The sequence below is a fragment of the Arachis duranensis genome, chromosome 9 (assembly GCF_000817695.3).
Source record: "Arachis duranensis cultivar V14167 chromosome 9, aradu.V14167.gnm2.J7QH, whole genome shotgun sequence".
NCBI classification, from domain to species: domain Eukaryota; kingdom Viridiplantae; phylum Streptophyta; class Magnoliopsida; order Fabales; family Fabaceae; genus Arachis; species Arachis duranensis.
In genome coordinates, this window is record NC_029780.3 from 9581648 (window position 1) to 9602695 (window position 21048).

The 21048-nt window shown below is 31.3% G+C and overlaps 2 protein-coding genes and 1 long non-coding RNA gene across 4 annotated transcripts in view; 2 read left to right on the forward strand and 1 right to left on the reverse strand.

Moving 5' to 3' along the window:
• The first annotated feature begins 992 nt into the window (after positions 1-992).
• LOC107464600 (MLP-like protein 43) lies at positions 993-2592 on the forward strand. Its single transcript, XM_016083518.3, has 2 exons — positions 993-1237; positions 2101-2592. The coding sequence occupies exons 1-2, from the start codon at positions 1054-1056 to the stop codon at positions 2373-2375; spliced, it is 459 nt and encodes a 152-aa protein (XP_015939004.1). The 5' UTR covers positions 993-1053; the 3' UTR covers positions 2376-2592.
• Positions 2593-9143: 6551 nt separating this feature from the next.
• Positions 9144-14344, reverse strand: LOC127741456 (uncharacterized). 2 transcript variants are annotated; one of them, XR_008002590.1, is made up of 4 exons: positions 14245-14344; positions 12264-14055; positions 9353-11434; positions 9144-9260 (listed from the first exon to the last, which is right to left on the reverse strand). It is a non-coding gene; the product is annotated as an uncharacterized LOC127741456 (long non-coding RNA). The 2 variants fall into 2 exon arrangements; XR_008002591.1 differs by lacking the exons at positions 12264-14055; positions 14245-14344 and adding an exon at positions 11549-12130 and having other exon boundaries at positions 9353-11437.
• A 3424-nt stretch (positions 14345-17768) lies between these two features.
• LOC127741508 (uncharacterized) overlaps positions 17769-21048 on the forward strand; it is a 5831-nt gene continuing 2551 nt past the window's right edge. Inside the window, exons 1-2 of the mRNA XM_052254178.1 lie at positions 17769-18259; positions 18991-19050. Of these exons, the coding sequence (XP_052110138.1) occupies positions 18236-18259; positions 18991-19050 (84 nt within the window). The 5' untranslated portion in view covers positions 17769-18235. The remainder of the gene's footprint in view (positions 18260-18990; positions 19051-21048) is intronic.

Consider the following 21048-nt stretch of genomic DNA (forward strand, 5'->3'; position numbering starts at 1 on the left):
GAATTTTGATTTTGTCTCGTATGAGAAAGTCTGATCCAGCGTTTAAGTAATATTCCAATTTATTTCCCACTCATATGAGAAAGTCTAATCGTCCAGCATTAATTTAAATAATCTTATATGTAAATAATAACTTATATATATTATTGTCAGTGGAATTTTGAATCAAGAATCTTTAGAATGGGTAATAATTAAATTATTTACACTAGTTACAAATTGAGATTTTAAAAATTGCGAATTTCGTCAATCTAACAACTAAACTAATTAATATTATCTTGAGAACCAAATTTAATTATCAAAGTTTAGAAAATTTAAACATCAATATATATAATCTAATACTCAACATTTAATTATATTTTTTATATTATACGTCGCAATAAATAATGTGATAAAAGTATCAGATTACTTCTAAGTTTTTTGAATTTATATGTTAAAATGTCTCAATTTAAAGGTTAAATGGATAAAATTCAAAATTTATATATAAAAAAGTGTAAAGGAGACGATAATTTTAGGTGAAAACTCAGGTGCATAAATGATTTGACTAATTTTGACTAAAATTTTTTTTAACGGCTCTTAATTATCAACTTCGCGTGAAGTCGACTGCATCTGAATTTTTACTATAATTTTAATGTAAAAAAAAAATTTGACCAAAAAAATGTTGTTGATATATTATTTCATATACAAAATAAGATTCAAATTCTCAACATTTTTTTTTTAAGTTAAGAGTGAAATTCGAACCCGAAATTTCTAATATATTATTCCATATACAAGATGAGATTCACATTTTCGAATAAGGAGTGAGTCTTGAATATGAGACCTCTAAGTAAAGATGGAGAGATTATGCCATTTGAGTTATAGTTAGTTGGCAAATTTTTGACATTATTTATTTAGATGGACTAATAAAATTACATATTTGCATTTTAATATATATTAGATAATTAGGTTTTCTATTTAAGGACCTACGAGGCTGCATAAACTTAATTAAGCATCTCTCTCAAGTCCTTTGTATTATAGCATTTATTTCCTTCTTTTCTTTCTAGTTTTGGTTCTCAAGAAATGACTCTAACTGGTAAAGAGAGTGTTGAACTTGGGATCCAGACACCTGCTGATAAGTTCTTCAGCTCTTTGGTGAATCAACTTCTCGATTTTCAAAGCGTTTCTGATCATGTTCATGAGGCCAAGCTTCACAAAGGTGATGGCCATAGCATTGGTTCCGTGAAGCAATGGACTTACACCATGGGTATATATGCTAATTACTATTTAATATAATTAAATAGTATAATGTTTTGTATGTAATTGTTATTAGTTACTACGTAACTTTTCATTTATAGCTTATATGTGAAATTTCCTTAGAAATAAAGGTTACTAAATCAAGGAGTTTATTTTCGTAAAGAGACCACTTCGATAAGGACACTAAAAATATCTTTTTTTTTAAGATGTTTACATGTTGTAATATTATTGGACATTTTTATTAAACTGGTTAATAATTTATTTTTTAATAAATCAGAACAAAATAAGTTTATTATAACAACAATAATAAAGTCAATTGTCCGCATTATAATTATTAGACCCGATTTGATCCAATAGATTTATACAATCTAAATCGAAATTATGTTTAAATTTTTTTATAAAAAGATAATATATCCTTAATTTTTATTTTTAAAAACAAAACCATAATCCAGTGGGTTATGTAAATTAGTCAGTTCAACCGGATCTGATAACAATTAGATTTATTATTACTGTTATAAAAAAATCAATTTTATTCTAGTTTGGTAAGAAATTCAAAAAATAACCGATTTATTAATACGTCCAATAATAATGCGACGCATAAGTATCTTTACAAAAATACGTTTTACGCATCTTTATAGGAGTATCCTCCTTTCATATATTGTTGGTGTATTCAGTTATTTAATTATATTCAATTTTTTTTATATGATCATCCACATCAAGGTATAAAAAGTAATTATTTTTAGAATAAAGTATTATTGTGTGTCTCTCAAATTAAATGACAAAGAGTTCTAATGGTTTTTTCATACTATTTGTATCCTACTTGTTAATTGTTATTGATGTGGATATCACTAATTGCTTATGATCAAAGCACAGATGGAAAGGTAGCAACATGCCAAGAAAACTTTGAAGCCATTGATGAACAAAACAAAACTCTCACATTCAATCTCTTTGGTGGAGATGTTAGTCCACAGTACAAGACCTTAAAAGCCCATTTAAAAGTGACGGATAAGGGTAACAGAAGAGGTGCCATTGCTAAATGGACTTATGAATATGAGAAGCTTAGGGAAGATATTGCACCACCATGTGCCTACTTGGATTTGACAACAACGTTTACTAAAGATCTTGATGCTTATCTTATCAAGGCATAATACCAAATTAAAGAAACATTAATGTGAGAGTATTATATTATATAAATAAATCAGTTTGTGATGTGAAAAAAAAAATAACAAAGAAAAAATGTGTTTAATTTTTCCTCCCTATATTGTGATCTTTCCCATCAAATAATTTGTTCAAATATGTGAGAAGCTTGTAATAGACGTATAAATAAGTGATTGTTGTTTGGCTATAATAACTTAATAGAGTATCAACCACCACTTAAAAAGAAGAAAAACACTCCTCTGGTAATAATAGACAGCTATAAGTAACCACCAGCCCGATCAACCAATGTCTTTGATATCATTTGTTGAGTTATACAGTTGGAAACTCTCGATTACAAAGAGACTTGTAAAAAAAATTAAGCGAAAAAATATAAGATGAGAAAACGTTATATCCAAATCAAAATCTTAAGACATCAAGTTAATATGTTTCACATCTTATAAACTCTTTACTTATTTTTTCTTATATGGGACTAATTCTTCTACTACAAAAAAAATGTTGAGAACCGTTAGATTTATCCGTGAATTTAGCGTCGACAATTAGCGACAGATTTAGTGACAAGTTTTGCGTCGGAAACAAGGTAACTTAGATTTCCCAAAAATGTTTACCGTAAAATTTTACATTCCGGCACTAAATCCAATGGTGATTAGTGGTGCGAAATATAATTTTGTTGGCGCCATAGTTACTAGCAAATTTATCGTAAGATTTTGCCGACGGTAAATCGATTTAATAAAATGCTTATCGTTGGAAAAGCCGATGATCAATTGGTTTAAAATTTAAACACGAACCCTTCCTCCCTCGCTCACTTGTCTGAGTTCACTCTCTCTTCTCTCTCCCTCTCTCTCCTCTTGTGCTCCGCTGTCAGAGGAGGTGCTGTCAGCGTTGCCATCACCTGTCGGCGTCGTCGTCACCTGCCAGAGTCTCTAGTGTCATCGCCATTGGATGTTGTCGTCGCTGGAGCAGTCGGTTGCCGCTAGGGAGGTTGAAAATGCTACCGCTGTTCTTCTTGGTAGCCACTGTCGTCGGTGTCGCCATCACTACTGGTACCACCACTGCTCCAGTATTCTGCAGTCACTATCAAAGGTAAATTTGTTATAGTTTTTTAATTTTATTAAGATTTTTATGTGAGTTTAGAATTTTTTGTTAAACAATTTAAGAAATTATTGATTAAATTAGTGTAATGAAGTTTGTGATTAGAATTTGGTATAGTTTTTTTTTTTTTACTATTTTTCATATTTTTTGTGATTTTAGGATTTTATTAGGTATTTTTTCAAATTGTTGATTAAATTATAGTAATGGAGTTTGTGGTTAGGGTTTAGTTTGTGGTTTTTAGTATTCTCAAATTTTTTTGAGTATAGGATTTTGTTATGTACTTTATTATCAAATTATTGATTAAAATAAGATAATGTAGTTTGTTATTAGAATTTCTTATGTTAATTTAATATAAATATAAATTATAATTAAGTTCATGTTGGCTAAGTAGGGTGAGATTAAGAGTGTTCGACTTTATGTAGTTTATTGAATTAATTAATTTCACCCAAACGTTATTGTCGGATTATTCCAATGATAACGTTCACCAAGATTCATTTTCATATTCACCATATTCCGTCGCTAAATCTAACGATAATTACTGTTGAACGAAAAAAATTTGACAGTAACCATTTACCGAAGAAATTTATATTAGTTGATGATTTTCGATGATAAATTCGACAATAGTTAGCGTTTTTCTTGTAGTGTTTATACTTGTCACACTTACTAATCAATAGCGAATAAAGAGTTAAGATCTATTTAATCAACAACTAAGAGCCCATAACAAGTTCAAAATATACATTTTTACCTTTTTTTTCGGTGGAGTTATCATGAATAACATAGTAATTCTCTTTTTGCGAAATTATCTGTGTGTTCTGAATATCAATGTCTTGGTGAAATTAGATCAATTCCGTACATGAAATATGTGAAGTTTACCCAACTGATTTTGAGTTGTTGTAATGTTATGGACGACTAGGGGTGGCAACGGGATAGGTAGGGGTGGATTTTTGCTCTACCCGACTCCGTCCCGCCGTACAACAACTCGCATAGAATTCGCCCCACTTCTACCGGCGGGTAGTAAAACGTTGAACTCTAACCCGCCCATGCGGGTATCTGCCCCGTCCCTATCCGCCCCTATAATTATTAAAATCTAATAAATAAAATAAAATTTCAAAATTTATATAACCATCATATACATAACATAAATTAAAGTACAAATTTAAATATGATATAATATTATTAATCATTTACTAATTATTTTATATATATTATACATATTATATATTAAAATTATATATATTATATATATAGCGGGGCGGGTAGGGACGGGTATCACCTAAATTCGATCCTGCCTTATCCCTTCTAAAAATCTGTCCCGCTAAAAATCTGCCCCGATATGAAGCAGGTAATTACTCACTTTAAACGAATAAGAGCGGAGTAAGTACCCGCGAATTCGGATGATATTGCCATTCCTATAGACAATTAGAGGGCAGAGGGCAAGAATTCTAGAGGTGCAGTGGGTATGTGGAATTCCGAAATTTGAGAGAATTTTCAAATATAGTGAATGGACAAAGTGGAATAATGCACAAAGTGAAAATATTATATATTGTATTCGTATGTGGTCCTTATTGCGTAGAGGGAAAAATATGCTTTTTGGGTGTGTAGAGTTGTCTCGTCTGTAAGATTCTATTCAAGTTCCATTACTTATAATGGAAGCTTCTGCAGTAATGTTGTGAGCATTGAATATGGAAACGAAGCCAATGGACTGGACTAAATTTTCCCAGCATTAGATTGTGCGTAAGTTTTTGGTGTATACCGTTTGTTAAGTTTAGTTTTTGGAGAGTCAAGTCTAAACTACAAAAATATGTTCCATTGGTAATGATTCAAGCACCAAGTCAAATTTGAGTTTGACATAGCTTGATTCAACCCCTTTATTTTTAATCTTAATTTATTTATAATATATTAAAAGAAAAAGTATATGGAATCAAAAGGTGACCAGCCAAAAACTAAACAAAATAATATTAATTTATATTAATAATTAATTTTAAATTTTTTAAATTCAAAATTTAAAAATTTTAAAATTAATTAAGTAAACCTAATTAAAACCTATAAAAGCCTTCCTCTTCTCTCACATTAACCTATTCACCTCCAACAATCACACACAGACCTCTCTCCCACCAATGCTGCTGGAAGCGCCGGCGACTTCCATGCTCTCCGCAACGCCCTCGCAAGCTTCTCCTCTTCCCTCCTCAACCACCTCCTTCAAACCCTATCCACCTTCAACCGCGACATCACTCGCAAGAACGCGTTTGATTTCCTCATCACGTGGCTCTGCAAGCTCCAACGCAGATGGTCATCTTCGAGAATTACAATCATCCGTCGAGCAACACCTCTAACCGATGTGATGAAGGAGGTATTTAATTAAATACAGTAGCATTTGCACGTGTGAAAGGCATGCACTAAACTAATCAATAGTAATAAACAGGATGGAAATCAAGGTGATGCGGATGCTACCGTTCTTACTCCAATTGTCATAATAGATCAAGATTCCGATTTTCATTGAGAAGGATGGTGGATGATGGAGTTTCTATTTTGTATTCAACACACATGTTTATAATTAAGAATTGTTGGAGATGTTGTTTTCTGCGTTTTGGGATATTAGGTACCGTTTTAACGATTAAAGAGACTGCAAACTACATAATTACAGAATTATAAAAAAAACATTTATTTAATATAAAAAAAACATCCTAATACTTAACAAAAGAAACATCTAATTATATTTTAGTAAAAATAATTAAATATCTATAAAATTTAAAAAAAATATGAAATTATTAAAGAAATAGAGACATTCACATTTGTAATACAAAAAAATTCGAAAAATATACAAAAGAACATCCATTTAGTATGAAAAGAAACATTCAGATACTTAGCAAAAGAAACATCCATATATATTAACTCATAGAAATTTTGGATTCACCCAAAGATATTTGGCTGATTTTTGGCTAATACCTTTTTGGTTCCCTAGCTTTGCTCATATTAAAATAGAGGTGAATGTAATTTTTTATTATATTTTTATTTTTTTAATTTTTTAATATTATATTACGTCAATATAAATAATTAATCGTCACGATTTATTTATTTATTATTTAATTTTTATTTTTTTATTTTTTATTTTAATTAAATTATTTTAAAATTTTTATTTTTATTTCTCATGTACTTTATTATTATAGTTTTTAATTTTTTTATTTTCTTTCTCATCACTCTTATGTCATTTATTTTCTTGAGGTTACTCTATATTTTTTATATTCTCTTACCCTTTACTTTATATAAAATACTATATGATTTCAATGTTAATATTATTTCACTTTAGTAAGTATAAATTGAGTAATAAAACATAATTTATCTTTTTTTTCATGTTTACTCTTCCTTATATTTTCTATATAAATCAACATTTATTTCATACTTTTTTTTTATCTCCTCTTTTCAAGTAATAGCATGTTTTTTATTCTTTTTCCTCCATTCTTACTAATATTTTGTACAAATATTTGAAGAATATAGTTGATGACTACAACTCTTCTTTTTTTATAGTTTGTTAAACATATGTATTAGGTAATAAATTCCTAAAATACTAAATCTTTACAATTTTTTAGCTTTTTTATTTTTGGTCTAATTATATTCATTAGTTATATCATTCATATATAACTTGTTTTCTTTCAACAATTTATATTTTTTAAATATCATTTAGTTATAAACTTATAATATATTGAAAATATATGGTACTATCGCGAGTCATGAAAAATAAGATTAAAAAATTGAATATTAATTTCAATTATATATCATGTCTTTTATCATTGTTTTTTAATTTTTCTATTTTTAGTCTAATTGAATCCATTAATTATATCATCTATATATCATTTATTTTTCTTTTCAACTATTTATATTTTTTAATATTATTTAGTTGTAATCTTATTAAAAATATATAGTATTATCATGAATTATAAAAAATAAAATTAGAAAATATGTTAATTTAGATGATTGAAATATTATATTATCATTTAGTTATAAACTTATAATATGTTTAAAATTGTATTTAACTTAAATATAATCTAAGAAAATAAAAAATAAAAAAGACTACATAAAAGAACAAAAATAAAGACAATAATATAAATTCAAATAAATAAATTTAAATTGAATATTTTTATAATTTAATTTAAAGTTCAATTTATGTATAAATTTGTAATTATATAATATTAAATTTTAAATTAATTTATACATTTTATACATTATATATCTCTTTTATTTCCACACAATGCGCGAATTTAAATCTAGTTATAATAATTTGAAATTCATGATTTCAATTCTGGTGGTTTTATTGTAGGTATGTTTGTTATAACAACTCTTTAACGGCTATATATCTTCTTTTTTTATTTTTTTAGGTTATGCTACGTGTACATTGAAATTAACTACTAAAGTTAATTATCTATATAAAATATACATTAAAATATAAATACACATTAAAAATAAATTAAATTATGTATATATTTATACACAAATATATTAGTGATTGATTTTAATAATGTACAAGTAACATTTTACTTCCATAATAGGCATTACCATTTGCACTATAACTTGTTTGTACAATCATTGAAATCATCTCTGCATAGAACAAAGTGCCAAGTTCGCACTTGTGCATATCCTTCGGCTATTTGAACAGTGTGTAACGATTCGATTTTTAGTACGTGATGACTAATATTAGTTGTCAAGCGCTATTTTACTCAAACTTGCTTGTCAACTATAACAAAATAGATATAAGATAGATAAATAATACATGAAACATATATATAAATATAAAAGAGTAGCATCGTAATATTATCTATTTGCCCGAAAACTCAACTTAATACATCATCATAATTCATATCGAAAATATTACTACTTATTTATACTTACACAAAATTATTTACAAATTTCGATACCTATATTACTGGGAACTTAACGAAAATCACGCCAGTTTTCATCTGCAGGAGGTGAAAATCTAATATTCCCAACAGAATAGTCAATAACGTATATATCACCTCGACAATTGAGATGCTTCAATGTATATGCATGCACCAGCACCATTGCTTTCTAATTTCTGTACTTTATAGGATGCCATTTTCCTTCACTATACGAAAAGCTGATGACGATTTTGAAGAGAAATTTAAAAGGTATTTGTTATCGTGTTTAAAAATTTAGTGCCTAATTGTAAAAAATGTTAAATAATTAATATTTAATTTAAAAATATAAAAGTAATAAATTTTAAATATTTAAAATTTATTATTAAAAATAAATTTTTAACAATAATTCAGCACCTAAACAATAAATACTATAGAATTGGCCAATTTATTAGCAATAATAACAAGCAAGCTTGACGCAGCACAAATAGCAAACCAGCATTCAGTTAGAGAATTAGTTACAATCAGAATCTTCCAGAAGAAGTTAGTTAGGCCTTAGTTAACCAAATCAAGTTACCCATCAACTGTGTATATATACAGAACTTGTAAAATATCTAAGGCTAAATCATTTTTCTCTGAAGAATCACTAATCACTTTTCTCTCTTTTCTGTTTCTTTTTCTCTCTGCGCTTCTTCTCTTCTCTGCTCCTTCTTCACTCTCTTTCACTTTAAGCTTGATACCTTCACAATGAGGCTTAGTTCAGATAATAATCCATGTGGTGTGTTGTGAAACTTAGTGTTGTTCGCTGCCTTCGCTGCAATCAAGCTCAACGAAAACAACCACAACGCATGGAAAAAGCAAGCCCTTGCATGCATCAAGGTCAACAAATTGCAGAGTCACCTCAATCCTTCGAAGATTCTAGCAAGATTCAGTTCAAAGTTAAATTGAGTTAATGGAATTGAAAATCAAGAATATGAAGAGTGGAAAATTCATGATCAATGGCTAGTTACCTGGCTAATTGCATCCATGGAACCAAGCTTTGTAAACCGAGTGATCGAATGTGAGTATGCTTACCAGATCTGGTTCACATTAGAGGAGTACTTTGCTGCAAGAGTGAAGACAAGAATCAAGCAACTGAAAACGCAGCTGAGATCACTCGGTAACAGAACAACCAGGTGGCAGATTCACTGAAAGCACTGGGAGCTCCACTCTCAAGGGAAAATTACATTGAAGTAGCCTTGGCAGGACTTGGTGAAGAATACAATACATTTATCACAGTTGCAACAGCAAGAATAGATCACACCACTGAAAGTGAACTTGAAACACAACTCTTAACTCAAGAAGAGTTAATTGAAAGATTCAGAAAGACAAAACTAGGAGCAATGCAAGTAAATGTAGCTCAAAGCAATGAAGAAATTCAAGAAAACTCTCAAAGAAGAAACTATAGCAACTACAACAACAGAGGCGACTTTCGAGGGTCCAGAGGCAGAGGACAGTACAGAGGAGGAGGCAGTCATTCCTCCTGGTGGCAAGGAAGCAGACCGCAGTGCCAACTCTGTGGCAAGATTGGACACACAGTCATCCAGTGCTATCACCGCTTCGATCAAGATTTTATGAACCCTCATCTTCAACCTCTAAACACAACTCAGCCCCCATCCTTTGCCTTCCACAACAACAATTCCAACTCAAGAACCACTCAGAAGCAACAACAAACTCAAAATGCAGCACAACCGGCTTCCCAAAATCCGCAGGCTCTCCTCACTGTCCCCTCAGCAATGCCAGACACAACATGGTACCCTGACTCAGGAGCCTCTCACCACTGCACCTATGATGCACGGAACCTAGCCACAGGAACCAGTTATGATGGCACAGAACAGGTCTTTGGAGGTAATGGTCAAGGTATGAAAATTAAGCATATTGGAAGTACATTTATGCATGCATCACTATCAAACAAACCCTTCCAATTACAAAATTTACTCCAATTACAAAATTTACTCCATGTCCCTGCCATATCTAAAAACCTAATAAGTGTAGCCAAATTTACATTAGGCAACTATGTCTACTTTGAATTCTGGCCTTACTTGTGCTATGTAAAATGCCAGATATCCAAGAAAGTCCTCCTCCAAGGACTGCTTAAGGATGGACTGTACAGGTTTGAGGGAGTTCAAATCATCCCAAAAACTCCCAGCCCCAATAATAATAGTATAACCAACTCAACCTGCTACCACACAATTACTAACCTTCATCCACCCTTATATCACACCCCACACACCAAACCAAATGAAACCACACACCTCCCTGCCACCTACTCTTCCACAGCACAGCCCCCTACTCCCATCCCTTACTCACCCTCACAGCTAACTTCAAAAATCACACTATCTCCTAATACTTCAGAAAATCAAAGCCTAGTTCTGACAGCAAATAGCAAACCACATAAAGCCTCTACCACCATCACCAGTAAAGCCACACACCCTGTGTTAGTAATAAGAACAAGCAAGCTTGACGCAGCACAAATAGCAAACCTTAACTCAATCTCACAGCAGCCCTCAAAGACCTTAGCAGAAACCCAAACCGCATCCTTTACAACCTATGCACTATCCTAACCAATATCACAACAACCACACTCACACGACAAGCAATCAAGTCCTCACAACATACTCAGCCAACCAAAAGAGCAAGTGAAGTCTGCTAATGTTCTACTTTCTACCAATGTAATAACAAATATACCAAATAGAGATATGAACCTGTCTAGTGCAAATGCACTGCTAACCTGTAAAAAGATAAGTCCCACTGCTCAACTATGGCATAGAAAATTGGGTCACCCATTTGAAAAAATTGCCTCTATTGTAATGAAGCAATGCAATGTAATTGACAATGATTCAATAAATAAAATGAGTCTTGAACCATTATTGTGTCATGCTTGTTGTATCAGCAAAATACATCAATTACCTCACCCTGACTCACACACTACCTATGCACCTTTAGATATGATTTTCTCTGACCTCTGGGGACCTGCTCTTGTGTATAGTAGAAATGGTTGCAGGTATTACATATGCTTCATTGACGCCAGTACAAGATACTCCAGCATCTATCTGCTGCAAACAAAGGGACAAGCCTTTATTGCCTTTCAAAAGTACAAAGCAGCAATTGAACTCAAAACTGGGCTGAAAATAAAAGCACTGCAAACTGACAATGGGAAGGAATACCTATCTGCAGCATTCACTCAATTTCTTGAAACCAATGGAATCCAGCATAGACTCATCTGTCCCTACTCTCACCAGCAAAATGGTAAAGTAGAAAGAAAGCATAGACACATAACAGAAACCACCCTAACCCTCTTAGCCCAAGCAACCCTTCCATTAACCTTTTGGGGAGAAGCAGCCCTCTCAGCAACCTACCTAATCAATCTACTGCCAAATCCCAAACTAAACAATATCTCACCCTACGAAGCCCTAACTAACACCAAACCTGATTACTCCTTCCTCAAACCTTTTGGCTGCACATGTTATCCCTTCCTCAGGCCATACAACCAAACCAAATTCAGTCATCGATCACAGAAATGCATCTTCATTGGCTATGCTGCAGATCATAAGGGATACACTTGCCTCTCTTCAAATGGAAAAGAGTTCACCTCTAGAGATGTCATTTTCAATGAATCTGAGTTCCTCTACAATGAGCTATTCCCTCCCGAAACCACTGCTGTCCCACCATCCCAAACCTCTCCTCCTCTCTACCTACCCTTACCTAATACCCCAACTATTATCCCCCCTAGAGTTCCTTCCCCACCCCAACCATCCCCACCCACCATAACTCCACAACTCACCCAATCCTCACTACCCAGCCCCTCCCCTCCACCCTTGCATACATTGAATGATACTTCCAATATAATTAATTCAGTACCTGATTCATTATCTACATTACCTGGCTTTGTAACTCATGATTGTGTTTCTGCTTTTGTTAACGACCCTGTCAGTGTTCCTTCGTTCACCACAGGTACCCTGCAGCCAGGCCGCCCTGAAGTTGTCCTGCCACTTCCTCAACCAGCGCCCATCAATCGTCATCCTATGCTAACTCGGAGCAAGACAGGAAACCTCAAGCCCAAAACCTATGCTGCAGTCCTCGCCACCCCTGCCTCCGATCTCACTGAATCTCTCCCTTCCTCTGTTCAACAAGCGCTGGCCAGCCACCACTGGAAACAAGCCATGCAGGAGGAATTTGATGCTCTAATGCGCAACCAAACCTGGCAGCTGGTACCCAAACCCCCACCACACAGACCCCGTCATTGGCTCCAAATGGGTGTTTCGTGTCAAAAGGCACCCAGACGGCACCATTCAGAAGTATAAAGCTCGCCTTGTCGCGAAAGGATTTCACCAACGAGAAGGGGTCAACTATGACCAAGTCTTCAGCCCTGTCGTCCGCCCACCCACAGTTCGCATCATGCTCAGCCTCGCACTCTCCAAGGGATGGCCCATCCGGCAATTTGACTTCAATAATGCCTTCCTCAATGGGGATCTACATGAGACCCTTGTCATGTCTCAACCAGAAGGGTTCACCTCTCCCACTCACCCTCACCATGTCTGCAAACTCCAAAGGTCCCTCTATGGCCTCAAACGAGCCCCTCGAGCCTGGTTCATAAAGCTCAAGGACACCCTCAACCGATTTGGCTTCATGAACACCAAATCTGATACATCACTATTCACCAAGTTTTTCCCTTCCTCAGTCATCTACATTCTCATTTATGTGGATGATATCTTGGTCACCGGGGGCTCCCAAGCTGAAATTTCCACCCTAATCTATGAGTTGAATGCTGTGTTTACCCTCAAAGATTTGGGACATATGAACTATTTCTTGGGCATTGAAACTGTGAAACTCAATGACACTGACATACTCCTGTGCCAAACAAAGTACATTCAAGACCTATTAACCAGGGCGGGAATGCGCGGTGCCAAAGCAGCAACAACGCCTATGATATCAAGTGTCAGGCTGTCAGCACATGGCAAGGACGTTTACCACAACCCAACGCTTTACAGGTCTATAGTTGGGGGACTTCAATACGCTACAATAACCAGACCTGAAATTACCTATGCTGTGAACAAAGTCTCTCAATTCATGCAAACTCCTCTGGAAAGCCACTGGAAAGCAGTCAAACGGATCCTACGATACCTTGCTGGGACATCAAATTGGGGGCTGAGATTCCAAAGAATGAGTGAATGCAGAATCTATGGCTTCAGTGACTCCGATTGGGGCAGTGATATTGATGACAGGAAATCAACCAGTGGGTTCTACGTATTTCTCGGACCAAACCTAGTCTCATGGTCAAGCAGAAAACAAAATGCAGTCTCTAGGAGCTCCACAGAGGCAGAATATCGAGGGCTAGCTGCTTGCTTAACTGAAATTCTCTGGATCCAAAATTTAATGAGTGAAATGAGAATCCCATGCTCCATCACACCCAACCTCTACTGTGACAGCCAAAGTGCAGTTTTAATGGCTGTAAACCCAATTCTTCATAACAAAAGCAAACACTTTGAGCTTGACCTCTACTTTGTAAGAGATTATGTTACTCAAAAGAAAGTTAGTGTCTTGCATATTCCCTCTCAAGACCAAATAGCAGACATATTCACGAAACCCATCTCCAGCCTCAACTTCCACAAATTCAGATCCAAACTCAGAATCACAGAATGAATCCAAATCAACAGCTCCAACAAACACATTGCTGCCAAAGAAAACTCAGACAGACAAAACAGTAGGGTTGATGTTAGCAATAATAACAAGCAAGCTTGACGCAGCACAAATAGTAAACCAGCATTTAGTTAGAGAATTAATTACAATCAGAATCTTTCAGAAGAAGTTAGTTAGGCCTTAGTTAACCAAATCAAGTTACCCACCAACTGTGTATATATACCTGCAGAACTTGTAAAATATCTGAGGCTAAATCATTTTTCTCTGAAGAATCACTAATCACTTTTCTCTCTTTTCTGTTTCCTTTTCTCTCTGCACTTCTTCTCTTCTCTGCTCCTTCTTCACTCTCTTTACATTAATTTTTATGCATTATAATATGATATTATTATATTAAGTTAATCAGTTTTTTCCCATCTTTAGAAAGGAATCAAAACTCAAAAGGACCATCATATTAAAAGAGAAAAGAATGTAACACGATTTACCTCGATTTTATTGTTTATTGATAGAAAATGGTCAATTTAGTTTGATGATATTTCTTATAAAATTGGATTATAAATATAAACATGAGACTACTTTATACTATATTCTTATATAAGTGATTGATTGATATATAAATATAAGGATATCGCTAGGAAGATAATGGACTAGTTGTACAATGTGTACAATGGGTTGAGTTACAAAATGAACATCTTCTATACTATTTAGAATAATTATCCGAGTACCAGGGATAATAAATATATTTTCTTAAATACTCTCTAAAAGCTTCAGCTGATGAGAAAAAGTAACACTAATAGTTATATCTCTAATATTTCTTAAACTTCCATTGTACAAATATTCCATTAACTCCTCATACTTTACCTAAATATAATTATTTAAATCTAATCATCCTCAGTAATTATTTTGGCTTTATAGGCACGTACCTAATTAGCTTTAATCTTATTATCGTTTTACAATCATATTTAAAAGACAATAAAAAATAGTTAAAACAGTTTAAATTTATTTTATTTAATATTTATTAATTATTGGTATAATTAATAGATGATAAATAAAATAAATTTAAACTTTTTTCTTTTATCTCTATCATTATTTAACAATGCATTATCAGAAAATACAAAAACTCACTTTGACTCTTTATTGCCAAAACAATTGGTAGAAGTAAAATCTTTGATATTAAATGCTAATCTCCTTAAATTGATTTAAACAGGTAAATAATATAATTTTTTTGAATAATATTAAGGTAAAAAGTGAAGTTTTGATGGATAGTAAAAATTATTTTTATTTGTGAAAATAATTTGTCAAATTTTTTTTGTCAAAGTATCGCTTTTTGTCCCTAATATTTGAGATAAATTTTAAAGTTATTCTAATTAATATTTTAAAATTATTTTAACACTGTCCTACGATTAATGATTGATTTATTAGTAAAATTGATGATAGGATAACATTAAGTGTTTGAGAAGATTTTAAAAATTTATTAATTTAAATAACTTTTTAGAAGAATTACCAAAATGAAATAAAATGATGGTTAATTTTAACGGAATAAATTATATTATAAATTTAAATTTTTTACTCGTACTTGTAGAATAGTTGGTAGAAAAATTTTGGAGAAAACAAAAATAAAACATGGTACATATACACTAAAATGTAACTTATACATTTTTATCTTTAATATATCAAATTTTTTTTAACGTTTAATTTAATTAAACTGCATTTTTAACTTTAAAATAAATATTAATTTTATCCTTCGATAAAATTATTTTTTTATGATAAATAATTATTTAATTATTTAATTTTATTTTTAATAAAAATAAATTTATTTAAAATAAAAATAATATGATTAAGAGTAAAATTAAAAAATATATATATTTAGAATAAAAGTAATGTCATTAAAAATAATTTATTTAGATATGATTAAAAAAATTGAACAATTATTTACTGTAAAAATTGATATTATTGAAAGATAAAATTAAAATTAATTTTAAAAATAAAAATAAAGTTTAATAAATTAAACATTGAAGAAGTTTGGTACACTAGAGACAAAAATATATCATTTATATTTTATTATATATGTATCATACTTGTTTTTTTTCTAGAAGTTTATACATTAGTCATTTTATATATATTTTATGAAGAATAAAAATTTTTAAGAGTAAAATTTTAAAAAATAAATTTATTAATAATAATAGTAATGTAATCAAAAATAATTTATTTAGACGTGATTAAAAGTAATTAAATAATTATTTAGGTAAAAAATGATATTATGGTAAGATAAAATTAAAATTGATTTTAAAGTTAAAAATAAATATTTAAATTAAACACTAAAGAAGTTTAGTATATTAGAAACAAAAATATATCATTTATACTTTATTGTACATATATTATTTTTTTAAGTTTATCTACTAATAATTTTACAAATATTTTATCATGAGTAAAAAATTTTGAATTTATAGTGTAATTCATTTCATTAAAATTCCCTTTCATTTTACTTGATTTGATAATTATTCTAAAAATAATGTATCATTTTTGTTCTGTTTAAATTTCTAATATTTTAAAATTGCCTAAGCGTTGATCTACTATCAATTCTGTTAACATATCATGGCAAAATAATTTTCATCGAGTCCCAGCTTGCCGTAGCTATTGAATGTTTGCATTCCTTCTTACTATGACCAAGGATTCCACAGTTTAGACAATAGCTATCCTGAATCCTTTCATATTTAAAATAAACCCAAAGAGTTTGATGATTTTCAATAGGTAAAGGTTTAGTGATGTTCAACGTTACCTTCACCCTCAAAAAAGTTTTATGTAGTATGTTATTCAATCGTGGATTCTCTGTTTTTATCACGACTCCTATTTTCTTACCGATAGTCAAAGTTGTTTTTCTTGTTATATAATTAAGTGTAAGTTCATGTATTTGTACCCATAATTCCATATATTTGTAGTCCACATTGTACACTAATTATCTTCGTTTCATATCTGCAGGTTAACAAGATTTCTTCTAATGCTCCAAGGTCTTCCCTTACGTATCTAGATACCCTTCTTAATATCCCTGAAGCTGAGAAGCACTTTGTTTCAGTTCGAGATCGCTACTCCTTCTAAATTTTCCGAGATTCCTAAAAGTGCCACTTTGCAAGTGTTGAAACTAACCTCTTTGTTCGAGAGAATCTTTTCCATCATATTCAAATTTTCTTCAATAAAGCTCTCGTCATCCTCTGAATTGATATAGACAGCTTCACCTGTAGTTCTGAAGACACTCCTTATAAGAAAAGAGTTCTCCTTACAGAGATAAGGCGGTTCCTCTCCATCTTACACCTTCTTTATCAACCACATTAGTTGTTCCCACACTGTTATGAACTACTCCAAAATGTTGGGCCTCTTAAAGCCCTTTTTTTACCAAAATGTGGGCCTTGTGTATAACAATTGCCCAATCCCATCAACCCCTCACTTCTTTCATCAAACCCAACAATCTCTTGCCTTTTCAATTCTTCAATAGGGGTGTTCAAAATTGATCCGGACCGAACTAAACCGACAAACCGAATCGAAATAACCGAAAACTGAACAAACCGATAACTGAAAAATCGAAAAAAAAATAAGTTTTGCTGTTTTTTTACGGTTCGGTTCAGTTTTTGGTTTTGACCATGAAAACCCTAACCGAACTGAACCAACTCGGTTCGGCAAAAAATCCTAAAAATTACTAACCCCAAACCCCCACCTCCACCACCCAAACGAATGAAACGAGTGCTGCTATAGTGCTGTGCGAGTGCGTGTCCAGCGTCCCTAACCCCCCAAATCTCCAATTGAAACCTAGCTCAGTACTCAATAGCTCTCTCTTCTCCAAATCTCTCCATCTGCGCACCTACCACCCAGCCACGGAGCCAGCCACCCACGTCATTGAGTCTCCACACCTGTGACACCCACGTTTCTCCCAAGTCCCACCACTGTGAAGCCTTCGTCGAATCCCAACACTGAAGCCTTCCTCTTCGCGGACAGAGCAGAGATCCTCCCAAGTCCCACCACCGCGAAGCCTTCCTCTTCAACCCAGCACGCCACCCACTGACCCAGCAGGCTAGCAACATGCCACCACCCACTGACTCAACAGGGCAGCACAGCACCACGCTAGTGAGACGCCACCAACTAGCAACATTTCTGGGTTCTGCCCACGATCATCAGTTCAACCCAACACCTTCCAGTCTCCCACCCAGCCTTCCTCCCAAGTCAATATGGAACCCGAGCCACCAATTCAGGTAATGTTTACCATCTGCTATTTACTGATGCATTGTTGGGTAACTTGCTGTTTTCTGTTTATTGTTTGCTATTTACCCGAGTCAATATTGAGTGTTTGTTAGGTAAAGTTGGTAACTTGGATTAGGGTTTGATTTTGTTAATTATGAAATAGTTAGGGTTTGATTTTGTTAATTATAATTTCTGTGATTCTGAGTTGCTGGATTTGTTTATGGTTTTGTTATTTTCTTGTTAATAACTATAATTCTGTGCTTCTGAGTTGCTGGGTTCAAATTTGCTTGTTTTGCTTAGTTCAAATTCTATGATTCTCTGATTTTGTGATTATATGATTCTGAATTGATTTTGGTTTTCTTCACTTATTTGCTTGTTTTGAAATTTTGTTAATAATACTGATGAGTTACTATGCTTGTTTACTAATTTTGTTAATTTGAGTTGTTTATTTTGAGTTGATTTTGTGATTTAATTTATTAATAATTCTAATTCTGTGATTCTGAGCTGTTGGGTTTAATTTATTTTTGCTTGTTTTGAGTTGATTTTGTGATTTATTTGTATTCAATTTCTACTCAATCTATTTGTTCATTGTTGCTGATTGTTGTTCATTATTCATTGTTCATTGTTGTTAATGCTAGTAATTTTATTTTGTTGTATTTCTGCTTCTGTTTTTTTAATTATTTATTCATTGTTGTTGATTCCTAGTATTTGTTGTTCATTATTTGGTATTGGTCTTTGGCAGGATATAAGAAGAGAACTTGAAATCAATATAATTGATGAACAGAAGGTGCAATTGTCTAAGGTAATTGGTCTTTTTATACATGTTTTCGGTTGCGGCTTTTAGTTTCAAGAGAACTAGCTGGGCACAATGTATTTTTGTATTGCCTGCATTTCTTGTGTGAAAAAGTGCATTTCAATTGCAAGTTATAAAGTTCTTTGTACTATGAAAGATGTCTTTAATATTCTAAATATACTGATATAATGGTATTAAAAGTAGAAAGGAAGAATTTTATTGTTTGTAATATACTTTTAGATGTGTTATTTTCTTACATAATGCAATGACACTTCTGGTAGTTTTGTGTTATTTTGTGTCATTTAATAGAGTTAGTTCATTTGTTTTACTACATTTAGAAATTCTTTGACATGTTTGTGAAATTGTTATTTTGAGTTTCATTTATTTTAATTTCTTTTGTCATTGAATTTTATTGAATCAAGACTTTTGTTAGTTATTGCATATATATGTTATATAATTTTAATGTTATAATTTTGTGAAATAGTATGGCAGACTTTTCTATGAATTGATTGAAAAAATCGAACAAATCAAACTAAACCAAACTGATTTTAATTGATTTGGTTTGATTTGAATGATTTTAATAAAAAAATCGAACCAAATCGAACTACAGTTTAATTTAACTATTAGATCGGATGACTTTTTTCTAAAAAATCAAATCAAATTGTACCGCAAACACCTCTGCTCAATGGTACAAGACATTCTAATTCTATAGATACTAGTCTTGAAAACAACAAACAGCTCCACGTAATCCTTCTTCATTTTAACTACAAACGTTGTAAACAGCTATGTAAGATGCTTTGTTAAGTATTTATTGCCAAAGTTAACGATGGGAGTGGGACTATATTAATATCATTTTAAATTATTTAAAATTAAAATAAAATAATTAAAACGCTAAGGATTAATTAAGATTTTAGTAAAATGTTAGGACCAATTTAATATTTGACCAAATATTAAAAACTTATATGGTATTTTATCCTAATAATAATAATAATTAATTAATAAATAAATAAATAAATAAATAAATAAATAAAATAAATTTTAATTCTCTTGTCAAAATTAATATTTTTTGAAATATTATATTTTTCTATTATTAGTTTCTTTTAGGAAGCGAAAGTGAAGGTGACCAAATAATAAAAAAATATAAGATAAAAAATATTTTGATTAGAAGATAAAAATAGATTAAAATAAAATATTTGTAACAAAAATAAAACGTTTCTAATTGTTTTTGTTATATATATAGTTTTGGGTCTAATTTCAGAAATGAGATTTTTTTAAGTTCTTATGGATATTTGTATACGAAGAAGAATATTATAAAATAACAAATTATGCACCAAAATCCTTCTAATCTTATTGATATTATATGATACGCAGACTTCTTTAAAACTAAGTTCAAAGAAAATCTACAAGTTGCCTCGATGCATGAGATATAATCTGTACTATGGTAATTAAGTAATCCAATAAATGTAAACCTTAGTAAATATTAAAATATATTTAGGATATTATAATTTAATATAATATTTAAGTATATCTTTAATTGATTTTATGTCTGTTTAATTTGATATTATCTTAATTTTATCATTATAATTAAATTATATTTTTCATCTATAATACTTAAATATACATTTTTTTATTATACATTCTTATCACAAGAATAACATTTGAATATTAATTATATTCTTGAATAGTCACCCAAAAAAATTATATTCTTGAATTATTATCATAAATTTTAAGATTAAAATGAAAAGAAAATTGTTTTTATTGATTTTTATAGAAATTTTTTAATAAAATACGTTCTTATTTATATATAATTAAAGAGAAAAAAATCTGAACATTTATTCTAAATTTCTAATTACTATTTTTTGAAAACTGCCCTTTTGTTTAAAGAAATAAAATCTGAACATTTATTTTAATTATTATTTTTTTAAAACTGCCATTTTTTTAAAAGAAAATAAATAAAATTTGTGCAGTGCATGAGATAAAACTTAAAAGTGTCATTAATTATTTATA